This window comes from Fundulus heteroclitus, unplaced genomic scaffold (genome assembly GCF_011125445.2).
Source record: "Fundulus heteroclitus isolate FHET01 unplaced genomic scaffold, MU-UCD_Fhet_4.1 scaffold_121, whole genome shotgun sequence".
NCBI lineage: Eukaryota > Metazoa > Chordata > Actinopteri > Cyprinodontiformes > Fundulidae > Fundulus > Fundulus heteroclitus.
In genome coordinates this window covers 268077-290570 of record NW_023396533.1, presented here as the reverse complement: position 1 = coordinate 290570, position 22494 = coordinate 268077, and the positions used below count along the sequence as shown (strand labels likewise).

Below are 22494 nucleotides of genomic sequence, written 5' to 3'. Positions count from 1 at the left end.
CAGACACTAATAAACAAATGTCCATACATAACTTCACGTCTATAATTTCACGCTCATCAATAACACCATGCATGCTTTGGAAACGCTCACAGAAGTGGTAAAGAATGACATGATGTAAAATCAGGTTGTTAGAGATTTAGTGCAGGACCTCACTCGAGAGGTTAGTTCATCCGTAAATAGCCTTGCTGAAGGACGGATTCCTCTGTACCCGGTACAAGTAGATTTGGTTGAAAAGATTCTCAAATCTGCCTCTAGTGAAACCCTGCAACCACCACAAACACACCTGGCGTACAGCCTAGGTAGTGCAATTCCAATATTTGTAAATCCTGACAACTGGAGATAGGATGGTAAATGGTAAATGGACTGAACTTATATAGCGCTTTTCCAGTCATGCTGACCACCCAAAGCGCTGTACACTATAGCCACATTCACCCAGTCGCTCTCACTAACGCGCACACATTTATACACCGAGATGCAGCTCGGTAGGCAACTTGGGGTTAAGTGCCTTGCCCAAGGGCACATCGACATGTGGCAAGGGGAAGCTGGAATCGAACCCATAACCTTCTGGTTGCCAGACGACTACTCAACTGGTTGCCAGACGACTACTCAACCAGACGACTACTCAACCTATCAAGCCACAGTCGGAAGGATTTATGCTAAACCTTCCCATCATTGAAAGAGCTAACGTGTATAGGCTTAAATCAGTATTACATGTCGGTTTTTGGCAAGGTGAGACCCACGTACACCTACAAACCCCATCAATGTTAGCATATAATGATGCTGACCCCAAACTTTATTTAGTCCCTAATTTGGATTTGTGTACCAAAACCAAGGACATCCACTGGGTATGTCGAAGCAATCCATTTTTAGAGACATTACCAATTACCTGCATGGTCTAAGGAATGAGTTCCCTGAACAAAACTGTCAGGCTAGAATGACCCTTAAAGATGCAGGTGTGGAAACCAAAATTGAACGGGTAGGTAACTGCTGGCTCGTTAGCACCCCAGAGGCAGAAGCCCTGTTATCTTACGAGCAGCATGACACAGTTACTAGACTAAAACTGCCCAACCAAACCATTTTCTGTTCCCCACCTCAAGGTGCTGTAGTCCACATTGGAAACATGGTTCTGCATCACCTTGACATTGACAAATATGACTCAGAGATTGAAATAATAGATGTCTTTAAGGGATACAATTTCAGCATTGATGTAGGCATTGAAAGACAACTTTTACTTGCAGGCACCCAGCTGATTAAATTCAGTCTCACTCCATCAGAGTTGAGCTTGGTCCCTCTACTTCGCTTCCCCGGAGCTACAGGGTCGACCGACACTCACATTATGACCATTATTGTGATTCTCCTTGTATTTGGATGAACCATCACCACCGCGATGGCGTATGCAGCATACAAGCAGATCAAACCAGGATTGCAAACCAAGATTGACACCCTCACCTGTCGCCCCCAGGTTTGTAGCACCAGCCCCTCAAAGGCCACAAGCTGATTAGACTACGAACCACTGTCTCTTTCCCTTCCCCTTTCTCCTCTCTTCTTTCCTTTATTCAAAGTTTCAAACCTGATGACCAATAAATGTATGGACAATGGTGATTATGAAGTTTTGCATTTCTTGTTTTTATTACATTATCGTTTTCCTTATTAGCCAATTGCAATGATTAGCTATAGCTTAGTTCTGCCCAGGCTAGGTCACTGACCCAGACACAATAAATGCTTTTTTCTTTTCTTCCTCTTGGATGATGAACTGAACTGCATGAATCCCAAAGGACTACTAGAAGGACTATTAGGTTGTTCCACTCATGCACAATGGATTTTCGTCACGCCAGAACAGACTTGGTTGTAGCTTTAAAGACTGTGACCAGCATCCCACTCTTCAAAGCTAAAGAGGGGTATGTTACGCCAGTTCAGGATGTAATAGCCTGCATTAGTTCGGGACGTGACAGACTGCATTTCCCATGATGTAACGGGGTCAAAATGGCCACCAACTCCCATCATGCAACACGGCCCAAAATGGCCGCCACCCCTAACGACGGATGACAGATAAAGTTACTATGGCAAAGGTTTTATAAGAGATGGACGCGCTGCGCTCATTCACTCTTACTTGGCGGCCTGCCAGACTGGGAAGACACCACAGCTGTTTCACTCCGTGGGTTTCCACCCTACGCACCACTTGCTCGAACTTCTCGCTGGACCGAGATTTACCGAAGCAACTCTATCCCTGCACTGCTGATGCAGGAGGTCGACTCTAAAAAGTACTTCCTAACCCACTTCGATCGAAGACTGAGAGCCGTTTATCTCCCGGTGGTCGTAAAGGGACCACGCTTTGGTTTTGGCCAAACAAAGCACCCGAAGAGCCCAGAGACTCCTGGGATTTCCCCCCTTCTCCTGCTGCCTGACGGACCTGCGTTCGCCAAAGTGCTCCTGGACGTCCGCGGATCTGGAGCTGGGACTTCCCCTGAGACAACACAAGTAAACAGGATTTTCCCCTTTTATTTATATTTTCACCCATAAGGTGAAACATTTCATGCCTGGGCAGTATTATTAGGATTTAGTTTAATGCTTGTTTACTCCAAGACGGAGTTGTTTTAACCGCTGAATATTTTCTGTTGTATGTGCATGCATTTTGAAAGTGATTTTGGCTGTGTTGATTTGCGATTCTTACAAGTGGCTCCGCTGAGAGCTGATTCTTTCCCCCGTTCTATTTTTCCTGTCCTTATCAGTTAAATCTCTTTGTGAACCTGGGTTCACGCCCTTCTCTTGAATCTCTAATTCAGGTTGCCTCTTTAATCAAGGTGCCACCCCACATCAGCGTAAGCGTTGATTACGTCATTAAGACCTCCCCCTTTACGTATCACGCAAGGTGATGCGTAAAGGGTCACGTGTCATCATAGTCACCATCTTGGGGAGGTGCAACTGGCTAAGCTGTAGCTAGCTTAGTGGAAAACATTGAGAGTCCAGCTGGACTCTCAAAGCTGTTTGTCTTTTAATGCTGCTGCGACAGTGCCGACGTCTTGAATGTAATGTTTAAACAACTGAGTGAACTAAGATTTGCTACCTCTTATTTCAATCCATTTTTTACTTTTATTTCCACATATATCTTGCATGTTTGGTTTAGTAGTGAGTATAGGTTCACAGTTCACAGTTGCATGGTCTTTCAGAATATAGAGTTACCACTTTTCGTGTTAACATCTGACATTAAAACAGAAACATTTTCATTGGATTGGTGATAAAGGAGTAACGGTAAACTCTAACTGCAGTTATAATTTGAGTTATCGACGCTGCTGGATAGATCTCATCTGCCAGGAACTGATCAGATCAGGCCTCCTGTTCCAGCATAAATACCTTTATTTATTTCAGACACACAAGTATATAATAAAGACAGTATATGTCCATATAACATAAATTAAAACAGTCTGAAAAAGGGTGTATTGGCAGAAGCAATAAGCTTATAATGGCTACCCTGCAAAGAGAATTTACATTGGACTAGAAAGCAAAAGAAAAAAAAGAAAAAAGATAAAAAGGCTACCGTTTATAATACATACCAACATATGATTTTAGGAAAAGTATTATTCTACAATAATAACATATTGTGGGGAAAAAAGGTAACGCACCCAGTATCTAAGCTCTTAACTGCATTCACATGATTCATAATTTTTTATCGTATTATTCTTAAATATGTTTTTAAACTTTTTTACTGTTGTACAGTCTTTTAGCTCCTGATCTAATTTTTTCCACACATCAACCCCAACAAAAGAAATACAATGTTGTTTTACATTTGTTCTTGCTTTTGGTTTTCTGAAATTTTAAATTTTATTTAATTTAATGTTTTTAAATGTACAAAATATTGGTTTGTATGCTCTCTATAATCTGCTTTATTTACAATTCGAATATCTCTCTTTTGAATTATGAACAAAGGGTTTAAATTAGTTTTATAGGTGTTTCCCCACACTTCAATACAGTACATCAGGTAAGGCAAAACTAATGAACAGTACAAGAGATATAATGTTTTTTGATTTAAAAGGCCTTTAAAGGCATACTATGCAACATTTTTCAGTTAATTAATGTGTTCCATACCGTTTTGGATGATTAAATTAGTCATTTCAGGTCAAACAAAGGTTTTCTCGGCCGCCCTGGTGGTCTGTGGGGAAAATACCGTACTTGCAATTGCAAGAGCCCTCGGCCCGCACCCACAGGCTCAGAAGTCTCGTGCAAGACCGCGAGAGTCGGTCTTGCTTTACCGCGAGAACTCCATGTGTTTTTGCCCTGCCATTCACTATATGCACGCTCAAAATGCAACAACGAAGAACCGCGTGTTAACGTCAAATAAACATGCAAGCATATCAAGTTTTTTTTATTATTATTTTATTTTTATTTTTTTTTTAATGTTGGCGAGGCGGTAACGCGAGTTTGAAGAGGTGGCCGTGGCCGCCGCGGCGGCAGATTCGCCAAGATAGCGCTGCGGGAAACCCTGATGTTCATACTTTCACTGTGTTAGTCATTGTTTGTACTTTAGGTTTTTCGACTTTTCGTTGCGTTTGGCTGTCTGCTAAGCTCAAAACAACCGTGCCTGGCTTGACGGAGAAACCAGAACAGCTGAGCATCTTTATGACAGTGCACTTTTACTTTCGCCCTCTGGGGGGAGCCTCGCTGGAAAATCAACCCCGATTGCATAGTATACCTTTAAATTTATATAACACTGCCAATGTTTTAAATAACTTTGATCTGATATAGTCAATATGTGGTTTCCAACTTAACTTATTTTGTATTGTTACCCCAACAAATTTTACACCACTTACTCTTTCGATATCTGTCATTTATTTTAAATTTTGTGTGCACATTAATAGCATGATTTGTGAATATTATAAATTTTGTTTTCTTTAGATTTAAGGTTAATTTGTTTGAATCAAACCAACATTTTAATATATTCAATTATTTTTCTATTGCCTCCAATAAGGTTTTTAAATCTTTACCAGAACTAAGGATATTAGTATCATCTGCAAATAGTATAAAATGTAATATTTTTGAGACTAAACATATATCATTAAAAGGCATACTATGCAACATTTTTCAGTTAATTAATGTGTTCTATACCGTTTTGGATGATTAAATGAGTCATTTCAGGTCGAACAAAGGTTTTCTCGGCCGCCCTGGTGGTCTGTGGGGGAAATACCGCACTTGCAATTGCAAGAGCCCTCGGCCCGCACACACAGGCTCAGAAGTCTCGTGCAAGACCGCGAGAGTCGTTGCGTTCGCCTGTCTGCTAAGCTCAAAACAACCGCGCCTGGCTTGACAGAGAAACCAGAACAGCTGAGCATCTTTACGACAGTGCACTTTTACTTTCGCCCAGTGGGGGGAGCCTCGCTGGAAAATCAACCCCGGTTGCATAGTATACCTTTAATATAAAGGATAAATAGTAAAGGACCCAACACTGACCCCTGCGGTAGACCAGTGGTCATTGTCAGCAGTTGCGAATCAGTATTTTTAATGTGGACATATTGTGATCTATTCTCCAAATAACTCTTAATCCAAGAAGGAGCCACACCCCTAATTCCATATCTAGAAAGTTTTGTTAAGCAATAATTCATGATTAACAGTATCAAAAGCTTTAGTTAGGTCTAAGAACACCACTACAGTGTATTGTTTATTATCAATGGCATCAGATATTCTTTCCACAAGATCAACAAGTGTCAGAGCCGTGGACCTATCAGGTCTTAACCCATATTGCTGTTCACAGAGAATGTTATGCTTTACAATAAAATTATATAATCTTTTATAGAACATTTTTTCCAATATTTTTGAAAATTGAGATAAAAGGGATATCGGCCTGTAATTAGAAAAATTGTGCTTGTCCCCAGCCTTATAAATAGGAATAACCTTAGCAATTTTCATCTTTTTTGGAAACTTGCCTAACTGCAAGGACTGGTTACAAATGTGTGCAAGTGGTTTGGCAATATACTCAATGATTTATTTTAACACTGACATATCTAATCCATTCCAGTCTTCTGATTTTTTACTTTAAGATTTTTTAACAATTGTAATAATTTCATTTTCAGTTTTACCCTGTAAAACTATAGTTTTATTTAAATGTATTATATTACCTACGATATCATTGTCATCACAATTAGAATTTATCCCCTCTGCCAAGTGTGGCCCAATATCAGCAAAGAATTTATTAAATTCATTTTACAATGTCACTTCTCTTTTGTTAAAAAGTAATTAGGAAAAATAGAACTGCTACCCTTTTTAATTATTTGATTTAGTACACGCTATGTTTTTTTAATATTTGGTTTATTTTCTTCCAGAATTTTGCTATAATAATTTCTTTTACTAGATCTCATAATGCTTATTAATTTATTTGTATAGACTTTATATGTTTGTTCTGCTTCCTAAGTTCTATTTTTCAAGAACTCTTTATACAACTTATTTTTCTTTGTACAAGCTTTTTGAATACCCTGGGTTAGCCATGGCTTTTCAGCATATTTATTTCTCTTTACCTTGTGGACTAGGGGAAAACTTTTCTCATACAGGGTGATAATAATATTTAAAAAATTATCGTATGCCATGTTTACATCTTCTATATAAACCTCATCCCAGCTTTGTTTAGTTAAATCAATTTTAAATATGTTTATTGCCTCTTGAATTTTTTTTCTCAAAACTATAATAGTTTTGCTTTTGGTGACTTTTGGAGGCTTTTGTACTATTGTAAAAACAGGTAAATGGTCAGATATGTCAGCAATCAGAAGTCCTAAACACTAAACACATCACTTTCAATAACAGTGAAAATATTGTCAATCAATGTTGCACTATTTCTTGTTATTTGAGTTGGTCGAGTGATTGATGGATACAATCCTAAACTTAACATGGAATTAATGAAATCTGTATTGGCATTTTGCCAATCTAACCTACAGATCTAACCCTAACCCATTTGGGGATTCAACAGATCAATGTTAAAATTTCCACATACAAAACACATTTTTTATTGATTATGCCATCATCAATTTCAGTTATTTTTTCCATGAACTTTTCAACACAGGATCCTGGTTTTCTGTATTTACAACTGATTACTATCTCAATTTCCACAGTAACACACTCCATAAGTGTATTAATACAAAATGACATGTTGTTCACCAATTTACTTGTAAGGTTTTGATTAATATACAACGCGACACCCCCACCTTTTTGACCGTTTCTACTTGTAAAGTACAAATTATATCCTTCAATTCATCATATTCAAACAGCTTCTGGCATAACACATGCATGGATGGAATAACATTATAACAATTATGAATATGATTTGTAGTGCTCTTTAAGTGTCTCAGATTGCCAACTAAAGCTAGTTTTTATTATGTAGTAATACATCATAATGTTACTGTTTCACCGTGTCCCGTCTACGGTGAAGCACCCTCGGTGGACCCAGTTCGTTTTACCCAGTCAGGCGACCCCCACTTACTTATTACCTTGAATGTAGGACGCATAAAACAGACAAGTATGCTTTTAGTTATATTTTATCTAGGTAAAGACAGAGAAATAGTTACAGTCACACCAGCGCTGATGGGCCCCTGATCGGCAGGAGGCCTCGAGTGCTCATCACACAAACATTATAAAGGGATCTCGGGACACACCCATACAAGGGCGGTACACATCCAAACTGTGACATCAGCAGGGAAGCTGTGTTAATAGGAAGGGTTATGAAAATGTTACTGTGAAACAATGTATGTGCCCTCCCTCTAAAAAAAATTAATAAATATAATGTATTAATAGGAGGAAGCAGATATATTCTTTTTTAGTTTAATTCCTTAGCAAAGAGTTCAGACTTAGAAACACATTTGTCCTCCCAGGCCTTCATTGCAAGCTAATTGTGACTACCCAATCATTTCTCCTGATGAAGACTCTGATGAAGATGTGAATGTAACTGGATGTAGCCTCACCTGTCACTATGCAGTACCTCTCCAGTATAGGGATCAATTACATGGAGAATGATACCTCTCTTCCCCCAGCTTCTGTGGAAGCGGTAGCTTCTTTTGGAACTGTTTTCGGGATGGAGGGTCTTGTTGAGGAAGGTCCAAGCCAGCTTCTTTTTACCAAAAATCTCTAGCATTCCACCGGTCCCCACACCAATGTATTTCCTCCCAAAGTAGCTGTGTTCGTCATCGCTGTCATCCAATCTATTAAGTGAATAGAATAGGTCATATATTAGTTGTATACCTATCACATATAACATTTATTTAATGAATGCAAAACTCTAGGTACACAGATCCAGCACAGAAATCACAAGTTTATGATCCAGTTAGAAAAGAAACAATGATAAATATGGATGTTTTATTGTTTGGCTCTAGCAGCAAGGAATGTGATCTTTCAGCCACAACTCAGTGAAATACATAACACTCCATTACTGATATTCTGGCTGGGTCCTCATAACAACCTCAAGCTCATCCATCTCATTTCTGAAAGAGCAGGGGTCTCATTCATAGAAGTTGTGTACGCACAAAACAGGCCGGATCTATAAAAAGCTAACTTGATTGGGAAATTTGTGGTTCCTTACGCAAACCCTGACCCATACATACACTCATTTTGTAGACAGAGGAAACTGGCAACACAGATGGTGAAGTGGGAAACTAAAGCCATGCTGTCTAAATATTCCTTTCAGACATTTAATTTTATTCCATTTCAAACGTTAATCACAGACCGACTTTATCATAAACATTCAAAACTGCAGTTTTATTTAGAATTGCATTGATGAGCCATAACTACATTTACGCTTTCTATGGTTCCTATTGTAGTTTTGAAAAGCCCAAACTGGCACTTTTCCCCTGCTCCAACACTATCTTCAAACAGCCACCTCTCATGACTGTCACACTCCCAACACCTCTTTCCGACACCCAACAAGCACCCACGATTTGTGAAGAGGATGTCCACCTGATCTTCCAGAAATAGAAGGTCAGGAAGGCTCCTGGCTCCGATAGTATGTCACCATCCTGCCTGATGGCCCCATCTTCATACAGATCTTCAACAGATAAGTGGAGCTATGTGAAGTTCCCTCCTGCACCATAAGCTCTATAATAATCCAGGTCAACAATAAAACCCCTCCATTTCTTGACTAAATAATTGTAGACCTGTCACCCTGACATCTCTAGAAATGAAGTGCTTTAATAGACTGATGTTGGCCCATCTGAAGGACATCACATGACCCTTGTTGGAACATCTTCAGTTTGCCTACAGGGTAAACAATTCAGTGGCTGATGCAGTCAACTTGGACCTGCATTAGATTCACCAACACCTCAAAGAACATATGCAAAGAACCTGTTCATGAAGTTCAACTTGGCGATTAACACATTCATCCCGGACACCCTCAGCACCAAACTCACCCAGCTCACTGTGCCAGCCTCCACCTGTCATCCATCCATCCATCCATCCATCCATCCATCCATCCATCCATCCATCCATCCATCCTCTTCCGCTTATCCGGAGCTGGGTCGCGGGGGTAGCAGCTTCAGTAGGGAGGCCCAGACGTATCCCAAGGGTATTCAGTAGGGTATTCAGACGTATTCAGTATGGTATCCCAAGGAGTTCCCAGGCCAGCCGGGAGACATAGTCCCTCCAGCGTGTCCTGGGTCTCCCTCTGGGTCTCCTCCAGGTGGAACGTGCCCGGAACACCTCACCAGGGAGGCGTTCAGGAGGCATCCTTACCAGATGCCCGAGCCACCTCTACTGGCTCCTCTCGACGTGGAGGAGCAGCGGCTCTACTTAGTCCCCCCTGGATGACTGAGCTCCGCACCCTATCTCTAAGGGAGAGCCCAGACACACTGCGAAGAAAACAAATTTTGGCCGGTTGTATCCGGGATCTCGTTCTTTCGGTCATGACCCAAAGCTCATGACCATAGATGAGGGTAGGAACGTAGATCGACCGGTTAATCGAGAACTTTGTATTTTGGCTCAGCTCTCTCTTCACCACAACGGACTGGTACAGCGCCCGCTTCACAGCAGACGCCACACCAATCCGCCTGTCGTTCTTCCGCTCCATCTTCCCCTCATTCGTGAACAAGACCCCAAGATCCTTAAACTCCTCCACTAGGGGTAGCACATCCTCCCCAACCTGAAGGAGGCACTCTATCCTTTTCCGGTTCAAGACCATGGTCTGGCTTTGGAGGCACTGATTCTCATCCCGGCCGCTTCGCACTAGGCTGTGAACCGCTGTAGTGGGAGCTGTAGATCACGCCCTGATGAAGCCAATAGGACCACGTCATCCGCGAATAGCAGAGACGCAATCCTAAGGCCACCAAAACGGATCCCCTCAACACCTTGGCTGTGCCTAGAAATTCTGTCCATAAAAGTTATGAACAGAATCGGTGACAAAGGGCAGCCTTGGCGGAGTCCAACTCTCACCGGAAACGAGTCCGACTTACTGCCGGCAATGCGAACCAGACTCTGACACTGGTTGTACAGAGACCTGACAGCCCTTATTAAAGGGCCCGGTACTCCATACTCCCGGAGTACCCCCCACAGGATCCCTCGGGGGACACGGTCGAATGCCTTCTCCAGATCCACAAAGCACATGTAGACTGGTTGGGCAAACTCCCATGCCCCCTCCAGAATCCTGCTGAGGGTATAGAGCTGGTCCAGTGTTCCACGGCCAGGAAGCACTCTATCCTTTTCCGGTTCAAGACCATGGTCTGGCTTTGGAGGCACTGATTCTCATCCCGGCCGCTTCGCACTAGGCTGTGAACCGCTGTAGTGGGAGCTGTAGATCACGCCCTGATGAAGCCAATAGGACCACGTCATCCGCAAATAGCAGAGACAGAATCCTAAGGCCACCAAAATGGATCCCCTCAACACCTTGGCTGCACCTAGAAATTCTGTCCATAAAAGTTATGAACAGAATTGGTGACAAAAGGCAACCTTGGCGGAGTCCAACTCCAGAAACGAGTCAGACTTACTGCCGGCTATACAGACCGGACTCTGACACCTGTCATACAGAGACCCGACAGCCCTTATTAAAGGGCCCGATACTCCATACTCCTGGAGTACCCCCCACAGGATCCCTCAAGGGATACGGTCAAATTCCTTCTCCAGATCCACAAAGCACATGTAGACTGGTTGGGCAAACTCCCATGACCCCTCCTGCTAAGGGTGTAGATCTGATCCAGTGCTCCACGGCCAGGACAAAAACCACACTGCTTATCCTGAAGCCGAGATTCAACTATCCGACGGACCCTCCTTTCCAGAACCCCGGAATAGACCTTACCAGGGAGGCTTAAGAGTGTGATTCCTCTGTAGTTGGAACGTACTTTCCGGCCCCCCTTTTTAAATAGGGGGACCACCACCCCACTCTGGCAATCCAGGGGAACTACCCAAGATGTCCACGCAATGCTGCAGAGCCGCGTTAACCGACACGGCCCCACAACATCCAGAGCCTTAAGGTATTCAGGGCGAATCTCATCCACCCCCGGAGCCTTGTCACCAAGGAGCTTTTTAACAACCTCAGCACCAGAGATGGGAGAACCTGACCCAGAGTCCTCAGGCTTTGCTTCCACAATGGAAGACGTGTTGGTGGGATTAAGGAGGTCTTCGAAGTATTCCCCCCACGATACACGCCATCCCGAGTTGAGGTAAGCAGCAAACCACCCCCACTATAAACAGTGTTGGTACTGCACTGATTCCACCTCCTAAGACGCCGGATAGTGGACCAGAATCGTTTCAAAGCCGTATGGAAGTCTTTCTCCATGGCCTCTCCGAACTCTTCCCACGCCCCAGTTTTTGCCTCGGCGACCAGTCGAGCCGCCTGCCGCTTTGACTGCCGTGCACATCAGCTGCTTCAGGAGTCCCACAGGCCAGTAAAGCCTGATAGGACTCCTTCTTCAGCTTGACGGCTTCCCTCATCTCCGGTGTCCACCAGCGTGTCCGAGGGTTGCCGCGGCAACATGCACTGACAACCTTGCGGTCACAGCTCCGACTAGCTGCCTCAACAATAGAGGCACGGAACATGGTCTATTCAGACTCAATGTGCCCCGCCTCCCTCGGGACATGTTCAAAGCTCTCCCGGAGGTGGAAGTTAATGCTTCGTCTCACGGGGGACACTGCCAGACGTTCCCAGCAGACCCTCACACAGGGTCCGAAATCAACACTCGCCAGTCACCAAATGCGAGTAAATTTCCCATTTGGCGAGTGAATTTCAGAGGGATAGCTGCCACATCGCGAGTAAATGTTTGTACCAAATAAATTACAAAACCCATCTGGGCTGCGGATGACCCATTCACAGCTCTGTCCAACCAAAGCTCAGTGGGCGTGGTTCCTTGCACTTGAATTTAGGTGCGCAAAATTACATTACATATAATTTAGGTGCGCACTTTTAAGGGTCATTTTAAGGAACTTGTAACATCAGGGGCTTTAGCTCAGACCCATTTTTTATTCTCTCCCCTCTAAAGGAGCCCTTTACAGTCTTCATTTATGCATTTTCCCCACTGTTTATCCAGCAGCTGGATCAGCGTAAAGACGCAGCGCGAACCCCTGCGTGCTGTAAGTGTGGCAGCTGAGGAAAAAATGTTGGACTGGTATAGGCTTGATGAAACTCTGCCTCATTCACTAATGAGACCAACATGGATAGAATAATGATAATCTGTAGTGTGAATCTGATAATTCATATTGTGCCTTTTATAATAAACTTAATATTTTCCTATCAAAGTCAGGAAACAAAGATTTCTCTTCCAGGGTCCAGTCAGCCACTACCCCCCCCCCCCCCCACCACCACCACCAAATTAACATAATCTCACTCCTAATTTTTGGTAAGAATTGAGAGGTCTGGTGAGGATTAATATTTTGGCCGGTAAAAAATATGCCTGGCCAGTTGATTTTTACATCTACCGGCCAACTTGGCCGATGAATCAGGAAGTTAATTTCGGACACTGCCCTCACAATATGTTTGGCCCTGCCAGATCTGACCGTCTTCCTCCCCCACCATCGGAGTAACCTCAACGCCAGGTAGTGGTGGGTGGAAAGCTCCGCCCCTCTCTTCACCCGAGTGTCCAAGACATACGACCACAGATCAGATGAAACAACAACAAAGTCGATTATTGAACTACGGCCTAGGGTGTCCTGGTGCCAAGAACACATGTGGACACCCTTATGCTTGAACATGGTGTTTGTGATGGACAATCCATGACGAGCACAGAAGTCCAACACCACTCGGGTACAGATCAGGTGGGTCGTTCCTCCCAACCACGCCCCTCCAGGTCCCACTGCCATTGCCCAAGTGAGTGTTGAAGTCCCCGAGCAAAACGAGGGAGTCCCCAGGAGGGGCACTCTCCAGTACCCCCTCCAAGGACTCCAAAAAGGGTGGGTAATGCGAACTAATGTTTGGCGCATAAGCACAAACAACAGTAAGAACCCGTCCCCCACAAGTATGTGGATGGAGGCCACCTTCTAGTTCACCGGGGTGAACCCCAACGTGCAGGCACCGAGATGAGGGGCAAGAAGTATGCCCATTCCAGCTCGGTGCCTCTCACCAGGGGCAACTGCAGAGTGGAAGAATGTCCAACCCCTCTCAAGGAGACTGGTTCCAGAGCCAGGGCAAGAGCTATGCGTCGAGGTGAGTCCGACTATCTCTAGTCGGAATCTCTCAACCTCGCACACTAGCTAAGGCTCCTTCCCCACCAGAGTGGTGACATTCCACGTCCCAAGAGCCAGCTTCTGCAGCTGAGGATCGAAACGCCAAGGCTCCCACCCTTGACTGCCACCCATTTCACATTGCCCATAGGTGGGGAGCCTATTGGAAGGGGGGAACCATGTCTCCTCTTCGGGCTTTGCCTGGCCAGGCTCCATGGGCAAAAGCCCGGCCATCAGGTGCTCACCAACGTGCCCCACCTCCAGGCCTGGCTCCAGAGTGGGGCCCACGTCCGGGAGAGGGAACACAAGATCCATTTGTTGTACTCATCATAAGGGGCTTTTGGGCTGCTCTTTGTCTGCTCCCTCACCTAGGACCTGTCTGCCTTGGATGACCCCACTAGGAGCATAAAGCCCTTGGCAGCATAGCTCCTAGGGTCATTGCGACACTCAAACCCCTCCACCACGATAAGGTGGCAGCCCAGGGAGGGGCTGTCAGTACATCACAAACCTTTTGCCTAACAGTAGTCAGGAGGTTAGAATGGGGGACTTCACATCCAGTACCGAGACTATTAGCACTGGCACGGGTGTGTGCTATCCCCGCTGCTCTTCATCCCACCAATAACTGCACCTCAGAAGACCCATCTGTTAAATTAGTGTGCCTGTGTCCACAAGGATTCTGAGTCCTCTCAGAGAGCTCCTGTAGCCTGAAAAATTCCTACCTTTCTTATCTTAGGAGTTATTCAGATAACTGCTGAGTGCAACTCTGAGTAATGACATTTTCATCTTAGTCAGTCGGTGTGGTTGACTCTGAAGTTATATGTGATGCAGTCTTTTAAGAGCTGTGATTGGTTGACAGTAAAAAAAACACAAATCTACTCCTTGTCATCAAAGGAGGGAAGTTAACCGATTAGACTGGATTAAGAAATTTAAATAATTTAAATAATTGTCACAGCATAAAAAAATGTTTGAATGCACCTTATATACATGTCATTGTGATTTACTTGTTATGTTTCCTGACCATGCTGGTCATTTCACGACCTCATCTATTTGATATTAGGGTACACTCACCTGTCAGCATTTTACTGTGCTTGTCTGCTTGTATAAAGCGGTTACAGTTGGCATAAACCAAGATGAGCAGTGCACCTGTCAGCACAGCTCGGGGAGGAGAATGGAGGAGTGTTGAAAGGTAAATTGATCCCTGTATCATGGCACATATAGGTGGACTTTGAAGCACAGATCAGTGCACCACTTTTTTTCTAAACATCTTGGTGCTTTTACACACCAGTCTGGAAAGAGAAGCGCTTTATGCAATAATACAAAGCCAGAGAGTAGAAGGCATCACAAGCTTCATATGACCATTTAGGCTATGTATATAATATATTATCATGTATAATATACACAATAGTTTCTCAATTCTTTTATCTTGTCTGGAGTGTGTATTTATGTGTATTTATGTGTGTGTATATATATATATATATATATATATATATATACACACATACATATATGGGCTGGTTCGACCACAAGCCCTAAAAACAACCACACTGAAACCATATTGTTTAAAGATGTGGCTATTAATGGGTGTAAGTAAAATAAATGCATGTATATATGAAGGTTAAGATTTATATAGGTAACATCTACAGCATGTTTCATGAATGAAATCAACGTTTTCCAACCAAGCTTAAAGAAATGTACCTTCCAAACAAAGAGATAGTGAGGTTCCCCTTATAGGGACAGTCTGGACTCCCAATGTGCAACTCCCCTTTGTCTCCAATCAGAATGTGTTTGGTCCGAAGCAGTATGGCCTGGTTGGTGTCAGCAATTACCAGCTTTCCTACAAAGAAGATGAAGTGTAAATCAGTGATGAAGACTTCTAGCAGCTCTTTCATGTCGTAGTGCATGTCAGTCACCTTTTGTCTAGCTGCTTTTTATTGCAATGCCCAATCCACCAGTTCAAACTGACACACAACAGCATCTCTTCTATTTTAGAAATAATCTAATGACTCCAGCTCAAGTGACATTGAAATTTTAATTCACTTTTTCTTTTATGGTGTGCTTGTTTATGAAGGTCAAAATTATATAACTATGATATATCTAATTAAATTGAATACACAAAACTCTTTGTAAAATAACACATTTGCAAAAATCTTTAAACCATTAACATGGCATTGTGATTGTATATGCCATTAAAAGATTTTGCTCTCCAGAGATGCAACTTCAGTAAACAATGTAAGCACTTTGTATCATACATGAACAGAGCTGCAGGAGCCAGGCTAGGCTGAAGCCCAAGGACCTACAATGACCAAGGGCCTATAATCAGGGATGGGCACAAATACATCAAAATGTATTTCCAAATAAAATACCTACCTTAAAAATGTATCAAAATAAACTACAAAATACAGCAGCCAAAAAAATGTATCAAAATAAAATACTGTATTTTTGTATTTTTTAAAATACTACAAAATACTAGCTTAATGTTATTAGATTGTCGCATGTCTGTCTGCTGAAACCAAAACTCCACCTTCCTGAGTCTCTCACAGCTGTCTACCTGTTCGTCTTTTTTCTTTTTCTTTTTTGGTAGCTAGACCCGCATGAATGGATCATATAAAGTGGATTTCACCTGTGATCAAATGAACACTGAATAAAGGTATAGCCAAAATTATCAGATCTAAGATTTTAATTCAACCAAAAACCATATAGAGATATTAACCATATTAAGAAAACAAGATATGTCGCTTTTAAAAATATTAAAAAAATAATTAAGAGTTTAAAAAAATTATTTCATTTTATTATAATGTGATCTTTAAAAATATTTAGACTTCCCAACTCTGGACGTTAAAAGTTTTATTGATTTCAAACACTCTCCTGATGCAGGGGATACAAATTCTGGGGGAAATAAGTCGTTTGGCACGACACTTGTCGCCTGTGCTATCCTAGCGCAGCAGTTCTTGGTCATACCACAATAAAATGGGCAAAGGTCTGGGCTATTTCTGCCCTGTGATGGACTGGCGACCTGTTCAGGTTGTACCCCGCCTCTCGCCCATTAAGAGCTGGAGATAGACACCGGCACCCCTCGCAATCCCAGCAGGAATAAGAGTGTTCGAAAATTGATGGATGGATGGATGGATGGATGGATGGATGGATGGATGGATGGACTGGGCTATTTATTTTTCCTCGCCATCAAGATCTCTGCCAACTGGCACCAGAAAAGGCTATTATTGGGCTTTCTTCATCTGGAAACAGATGCAAAAAACACCTTACGGACGCAGCCATGATGAACTGGTTGAACTCGCACAACTGACAATACAGCGATTTGATTGGCTGAGCAGCAAAACTCAAATCATGTGACCTCTTGGACCGGAGCGCAAAATTTATGTTTTTTATCGGCTATAACTTATTAATGTACAAGCGAAATCGTGGGAACATTGGCGTTTTGAGATCACTGCTATGTGTAGCAACTGATCCAAGTGCAAGAAAGTTGCCCCCTGACAGTTCATACGAAACTTCTTAAGGAGACGTCCTACAGATTCTGGCCCATGGACTAATATGGATGATTAATTTAGACCTTTAAACTGGTAAGCATTTTAACATTTTAAGTGATTTAACACCATAACTACCACAGTGCACAACCTTGATCAATGTAAATACCAAAAAAAGTAAAAAATAAAAAATCTGGTTGTTACATTAATACTGTAAAACGTAAAAAAAAGGCAAATTGCAAACTCAAGTGTTGCTAAGCTTGTGAACTCAACTTGTAAGCCTTGTGCTGTGTAACGTACCTTGTCTAAACTGTGGATCAAAAGAAGCACTCTAGTTCTCATGTTCTGCCCTCTACTCGCCCAGATTCAACCATAATTTGTTACATTACAATATTACTGTCTTTGAATTGTAAGGCATTACACTACGTTTACATTACTTTCACCAAAATAACAGGAAATATGGATTTCTTCATGTGTTCAATGCAGCTGGAGGCAGGAGGTGATGTGGTATGGCATAATGACTGAGCTAGGCTTAAGGCTAACAAAAGAACAATATAATGGTTGCAGTTATGGCTCATGGGACAATGTAGGCCCCAACGGCCAAAGGTTACTCACAACTAAATCTACTAAAATATAGCCATAGTGAATTTGTATGTCTTTCTCCATGGCCTCTCCGAACTCTTCCCACGCCCGAGTTTTTGCCTCGGCGACCAGCCGAGCCGCCTGCCGCTTCGACTGCCGGTACACATCAGCTGCTTCCGGAGTCCCACAGGCCAAAAAAGCCCGATAGGACTCCTTCTTCAGCTTGACGGCTTCCCTCACCGCTGGTGTCCACCAGCGGGATCGAGGGTTGCCGCCGCGACATGCACCGACAACCTTGCGGCCACAGCGATTCTGGTCCACTATCCGGCGTCTCAGGAGGGGGAAGCAGTGCAGTACCAACACTGTTTACAGTGGGGGTGGTGTGCTGCTGACCTCGACTCGGGACGTTGTGTTTCGGTGGGCGGAATACTTCGAAGACCTCCTTAATCCCACCAACACGTCTTCCATTGCGGAAGCAGAGCCTGAGGACTCTGGGTCAGGTTCTCCCATCTCTGGTGCTGAGGTTGCCGAGGTTGTTAAAAAGCTCCTCGATGGCAAGGCCCCAGGGGTGGATGAGATTCGCCCGGAGTACCTTAAGGCTCTGGATGTTGTGGGGCTGTGTTGGTTAACGCGGCTCTGCAACATTGCGTGGACATCGAGGGCAGTTCCCCTGGATTGGCAGACTGGGGTGGTGGTCCCCCTATTTAAAAAGGGGGACCAGAGGGTGTGTTCCAACTACAGGGGAATCACACTCTTAAGCCTCCCTGGTAAGGTCTATTCAGGGGTTCTGGAAAGGAGGGTCCGTCGGATAGTCGAATCTCAGATTCAGGAAGAGCAGTGTGGTTTTCGTCCTGGCCGTGGAACACTGGACCAGCTCTATACCCTCAGCAGGATTCTGGAGGGGGCATGGGAGTTTGCCCAACCAGTCTACATGTGCTTTGTGGATCTGGAGAAGGCATTCGACCGTGTCCCCCGAGGGATCCTGTGGGGGGTACTCCGGGAGTATGGAGTACCGGGCCCTTTAATAAGGGCTGTCAGGTCTCTGTACAACCAGTGTCAGAGTCTGGTTCGCATTGCCGGCAGTAAGTCGGACTCGTTTCCGGTGAGAGTTGGACTCCGCCAAGGCTGCCCTTTGTCACCGATTCTGTTCATAACTTTTATGGACAGAATTTCTAGGCACAGCCAAGGTGTTGAGGGGATCCGTTTTGGTGGCCTTAGGATTGCGTCTCTGCTATTCGCGGAGGACGTGGTCCTATTGGCTTCATCAGGGCATGATCTACAGCTCTCACTGGAGCGGTTCGCAGCCGAGTGCGAAGCGGCCGGGATGAAAATCAGTGCCTCCAAATCCGAGACCATGGTCTTGAACCGGAAAAGGGTAGAGTGCCTTCTCCGGGTTGGGGAGGATGTGCTGCCCCTAGTGCAGGAGTTCAAGTATCTTGGGGTCTTGTTCACGAATGAGGGGAGGATGGAGCGGGAGATCGACAGGCGGATTGGTGCAGCGTCTGCTGTGAAGCGGGCGCTGTACCGATCCGTTGTGGTGAAGAGAGAGCTGAGCCAAAACGCGAAGCTCTCGATTTACCGGTCGATCTACGTTCCTACCCTCATCTATGGTCACGAGCTTTGGGTCATGACCGAAAGAACGAGATCCCGGATACAAGCGGCTGAAATGAGTTTTCTCCGTAGTGTGTCTGGGCTCTCCCTTAGAGATAGGGTGAGGAGCTCAGTCATCCGGGGAGGACTCAGAGTAGAGCCGCTGCTCCTCCACGTCGACAGGAGCCAGTTGAGGTGGCTCGGGCATCTGGTCAGGATGCCTCCTGGACGCCTCCCTGGTGAGGTGTTCCGGGCACGTCCCACCGGGAGGAGGCCCAGGGGAAGACCCAGGACACGCTGGAGGGACTATCTCTCCCGGCTGGCCTGGGAACACCTTGGGGTTCCTCCTGAGGAGCTGGCCCAAGTGGCTGGGGAGAGGGACGTCTGGGCCTCCCTACTGAAGCTGCTACCCCCGCGACCCGACCCCGGATAAGCGGAAGAAGACGGACGGACGGACGAATTTGTATGTTGACTTTAAATAGTTCTCATCATTGATGGTTGCCTTTTCTTCCACTTACAGTTGTGTAGACTTAATGCAAATAGTTTGAGAATAATGGCTAAGATAACTCAAATTCCCTTTCTACATTCATCTAAACAGGGCAATCAAAATCCAGGTCCAGCATAGATGACTTTTTTAATTCTTGGATAATCTTCTCTGGTGCCAATTAAGCATTTCTCAGTTTAGGATTAAAAAGCAAAGTAACTTCAGTTACTGAGAATTGTACCGAGTAAAATATTACTGAAATTGTATTGGTAATGCCTTACATTACTGCAAAAAGCAAAACATTACTGTAGCCTAATTAAATTACTTTTTTACTGCATTACTCTCAACAGTGATATTGTGTAGGCTACATACAGTCAACAGTAGAACATTATTTAGGTACATTTCTAAGAAAAAGTAAATTAAAACGGCCAACACTAGTATGAGCCAAAACTAGCCTACTACAAGTAACACAGAGAGTTAGTTAGCAGCTAACATTCAAAAGTTAAATAGCCTAGCCTTACGAACACTGAACGTTAAACTGAACAGGAACATGCGATAAAAAGATTGATTCATGGTTGAGAATAAATGAGTTACTGAAATAAACTAGGTAAATTTGGTTGCTCACCTTGGTTTGAAACAACTACATTGACTGGTCTGGACAAAGCACCAAGTAGAAGATACCTGACTTAATCTAATATGCAGCCCCGTGCGTTTTGTGTTGATCGAGCAATGTGCCCATAGCAAGTGTGAAACAGTGCCAAAAATCCCTAGTGGCCGAGAGTGGTATCACAGGGACTTGACTGCAAAGGTGCCATAGACACTATTTCATGCTTTATAGATGGTTAGATGTCATCACAGACTGTGTCTCATAGAAAGTATTTTACAGTATTTTGAAAATACAAAAATACACAACACTGAAGTATTTTGATACAAAATACAAAGGAATTTTCATTATCTCAATAAAATACAAATTACAAAATAGTATTTTGTATTTGAAATACATATTTCAAATACTTGTATTAGAAATACTGCCCATCCCTGCCTATAATGATGCAAAAATATTGCAGTTAATATGTAATTTGTTGATTAATCTGTCAGTCACTTTGAATTGATTTGAAGATGAGCCTATGACAAAAAAAAAACAACCCTCCCATTAGGTTGCCATGTAACAGGGAATCATATTGTGGAGCATTCATGTGTGAATTTCAGGTGTCAATATGCTAAAGGCTGTAAAAACAGCTTCAATGTCAGGCTAGGCATGTGGGAGAAAAAATGTTTTAGAGTGATGCACAGAAAAGAAAGCCCCAAAAGAGAAGGAAGCCCAGGTAAATGCCACCATGGCCGCTGCCATGGGTGAGGAGAAAGGTGTTTCCCCTGGCCACTGATAGAGTGGAACTCGTGGCAGTGGTGGAGTGGAGGAAGGGGGTCTTAGCAAAGAAGAGGCCTCATCTCCATGGACTTTGCCAAGTTTAAACGAGGATGTAACAACAGCTGCATCTACACAGACAAGCAGAAGTGCCAGCGGTACTCCCAGAGCAGAACAGACAGAGGGAGATGTACCATTTGCCCAGCACAAAGCAAATGCGGCATTATCAAAAAGAACCGCATCAGGTGGGCATGACCTGGCACTAATCCTGCTCAATGGGGACTACCTGTAAATTAACATCTCTGTGGGTATTGTGCTAAAATGGGACTCACTTAATGCCAAAATAGAGGGTCTGATGTGTATGCCTCTGAACACATATACAAGCACCAGTGGAGATTTTTTTCAAAAGCCTATTTTAATCACAAGCTGGTCAACAAATAAATTTCCACAGAGATTGGCTATGCTACTCCCCATGACACGGAAATGTATTTTGCTTTACATGCAAAAAATTTGGTAAAGCAGAGAACTGTTACCGTTTTCCAACTTTGGCTCTTCAGATTGGAAACACGCCACAGAGAGAATTGCAGAACATGAGAAAAGCAAGCTTCACAGAATGGCCATGGTAACATAAATTGACCAATCAGCTAAACGTGGGACTGTGGATACAGAGCTCAATAAGCAATTCAATGAGGAATGTAAGTATTTGGCAAATGTTCTACAAAGAGTGGTGAATATTGTAACATTTATTTAGGGCAGGGACAGGCTTTTAGAGGAAGCAGTCACAGATTTGGTTATAAAGAAAATAGTAACTACCTGGGATGTATGCAACTTATCAGCCAGTTTGACCCTTTTTTAAAAAGCCACATTAAGAATTATGTGAATGCGGGAAGAGGAACATGCTCATATTTGTCATTAATCATCTGTGACGAGTTCATTCAGCTAACTGGAGAAAGAGCGCTTAGTGACATCATAAGCAGAGTAAAAATAGCCAAATATTTTTCTGCTAGTGTAGACTCGACCCCAGACATCACTCGTGTCGATCAACTACCATTTACACTCAGATATGTTTTACCAGAAGGAGCTATTGAAGGGCACTTTATGACGTTTTTACACATTTCTAGTCACACTGGGGAAATGCTATTACAAACAGTTACCAAAGCATTAGAGGACATGGGGATAGACATCAGCAACTATATGCAGTGCTATGACAACACAAGCAACATATCTGGTACACATAAAGGTGTACATGCACACATAAGGGTGATTATGTAATGCTTCTGCAACCATGTGAATTCTTGTTTGATTTCACTGGGCTTAGTTCCACTAATGGTGGCAGCACCACCTGCACTGAGCTCATTACTGAGAAGCTGCACATGTGAATCTGT

The 22494-nt window shown here is 43.5% G+C and overlaps 1 protein-coding gene and 1 long non-coding RNA gene across 3 annotated transcripts in view; both read right to left on the bottom strand.

Annotated features, from left to right (window-relative positions):
* Positions 1–22494, bottom strand: part of LOC105920858 (cell migration inducing hyaluronidase 1) — a 470202-nt gene that overhangs the window by 318355 nt on the left and 129353 nt on the right. For both annotated transcript variants that reach the window (XM_036128814.1, XM_036128815.1), the window contains exons 4-5: positions 15304–15442; positions 7938–8174 (exon numbers count right to left, since the gene is read on the bottom strand). In XM_036128814.1, the coding sequence (XP_035984707.1) occupies positions 7938–8174; positions 15304–15442 (376 nt within the window). The remainder of the gene's footprint in view (positions 1–7937; positions 8175–15303; positions 15443–22494) is intronic.
* On the bottom strand, positions 3353–5103 carry LOC118558297. The gene is made up of 2 exons (XR_004928286.1): positions 4688–5103; positions 3353–4032 (listed from the first exon to the last, which is right to left on the bottom strand). It is a non-coding gene; the product is annotated as an uncharacterized LOC118558297 (long non-coding RNA).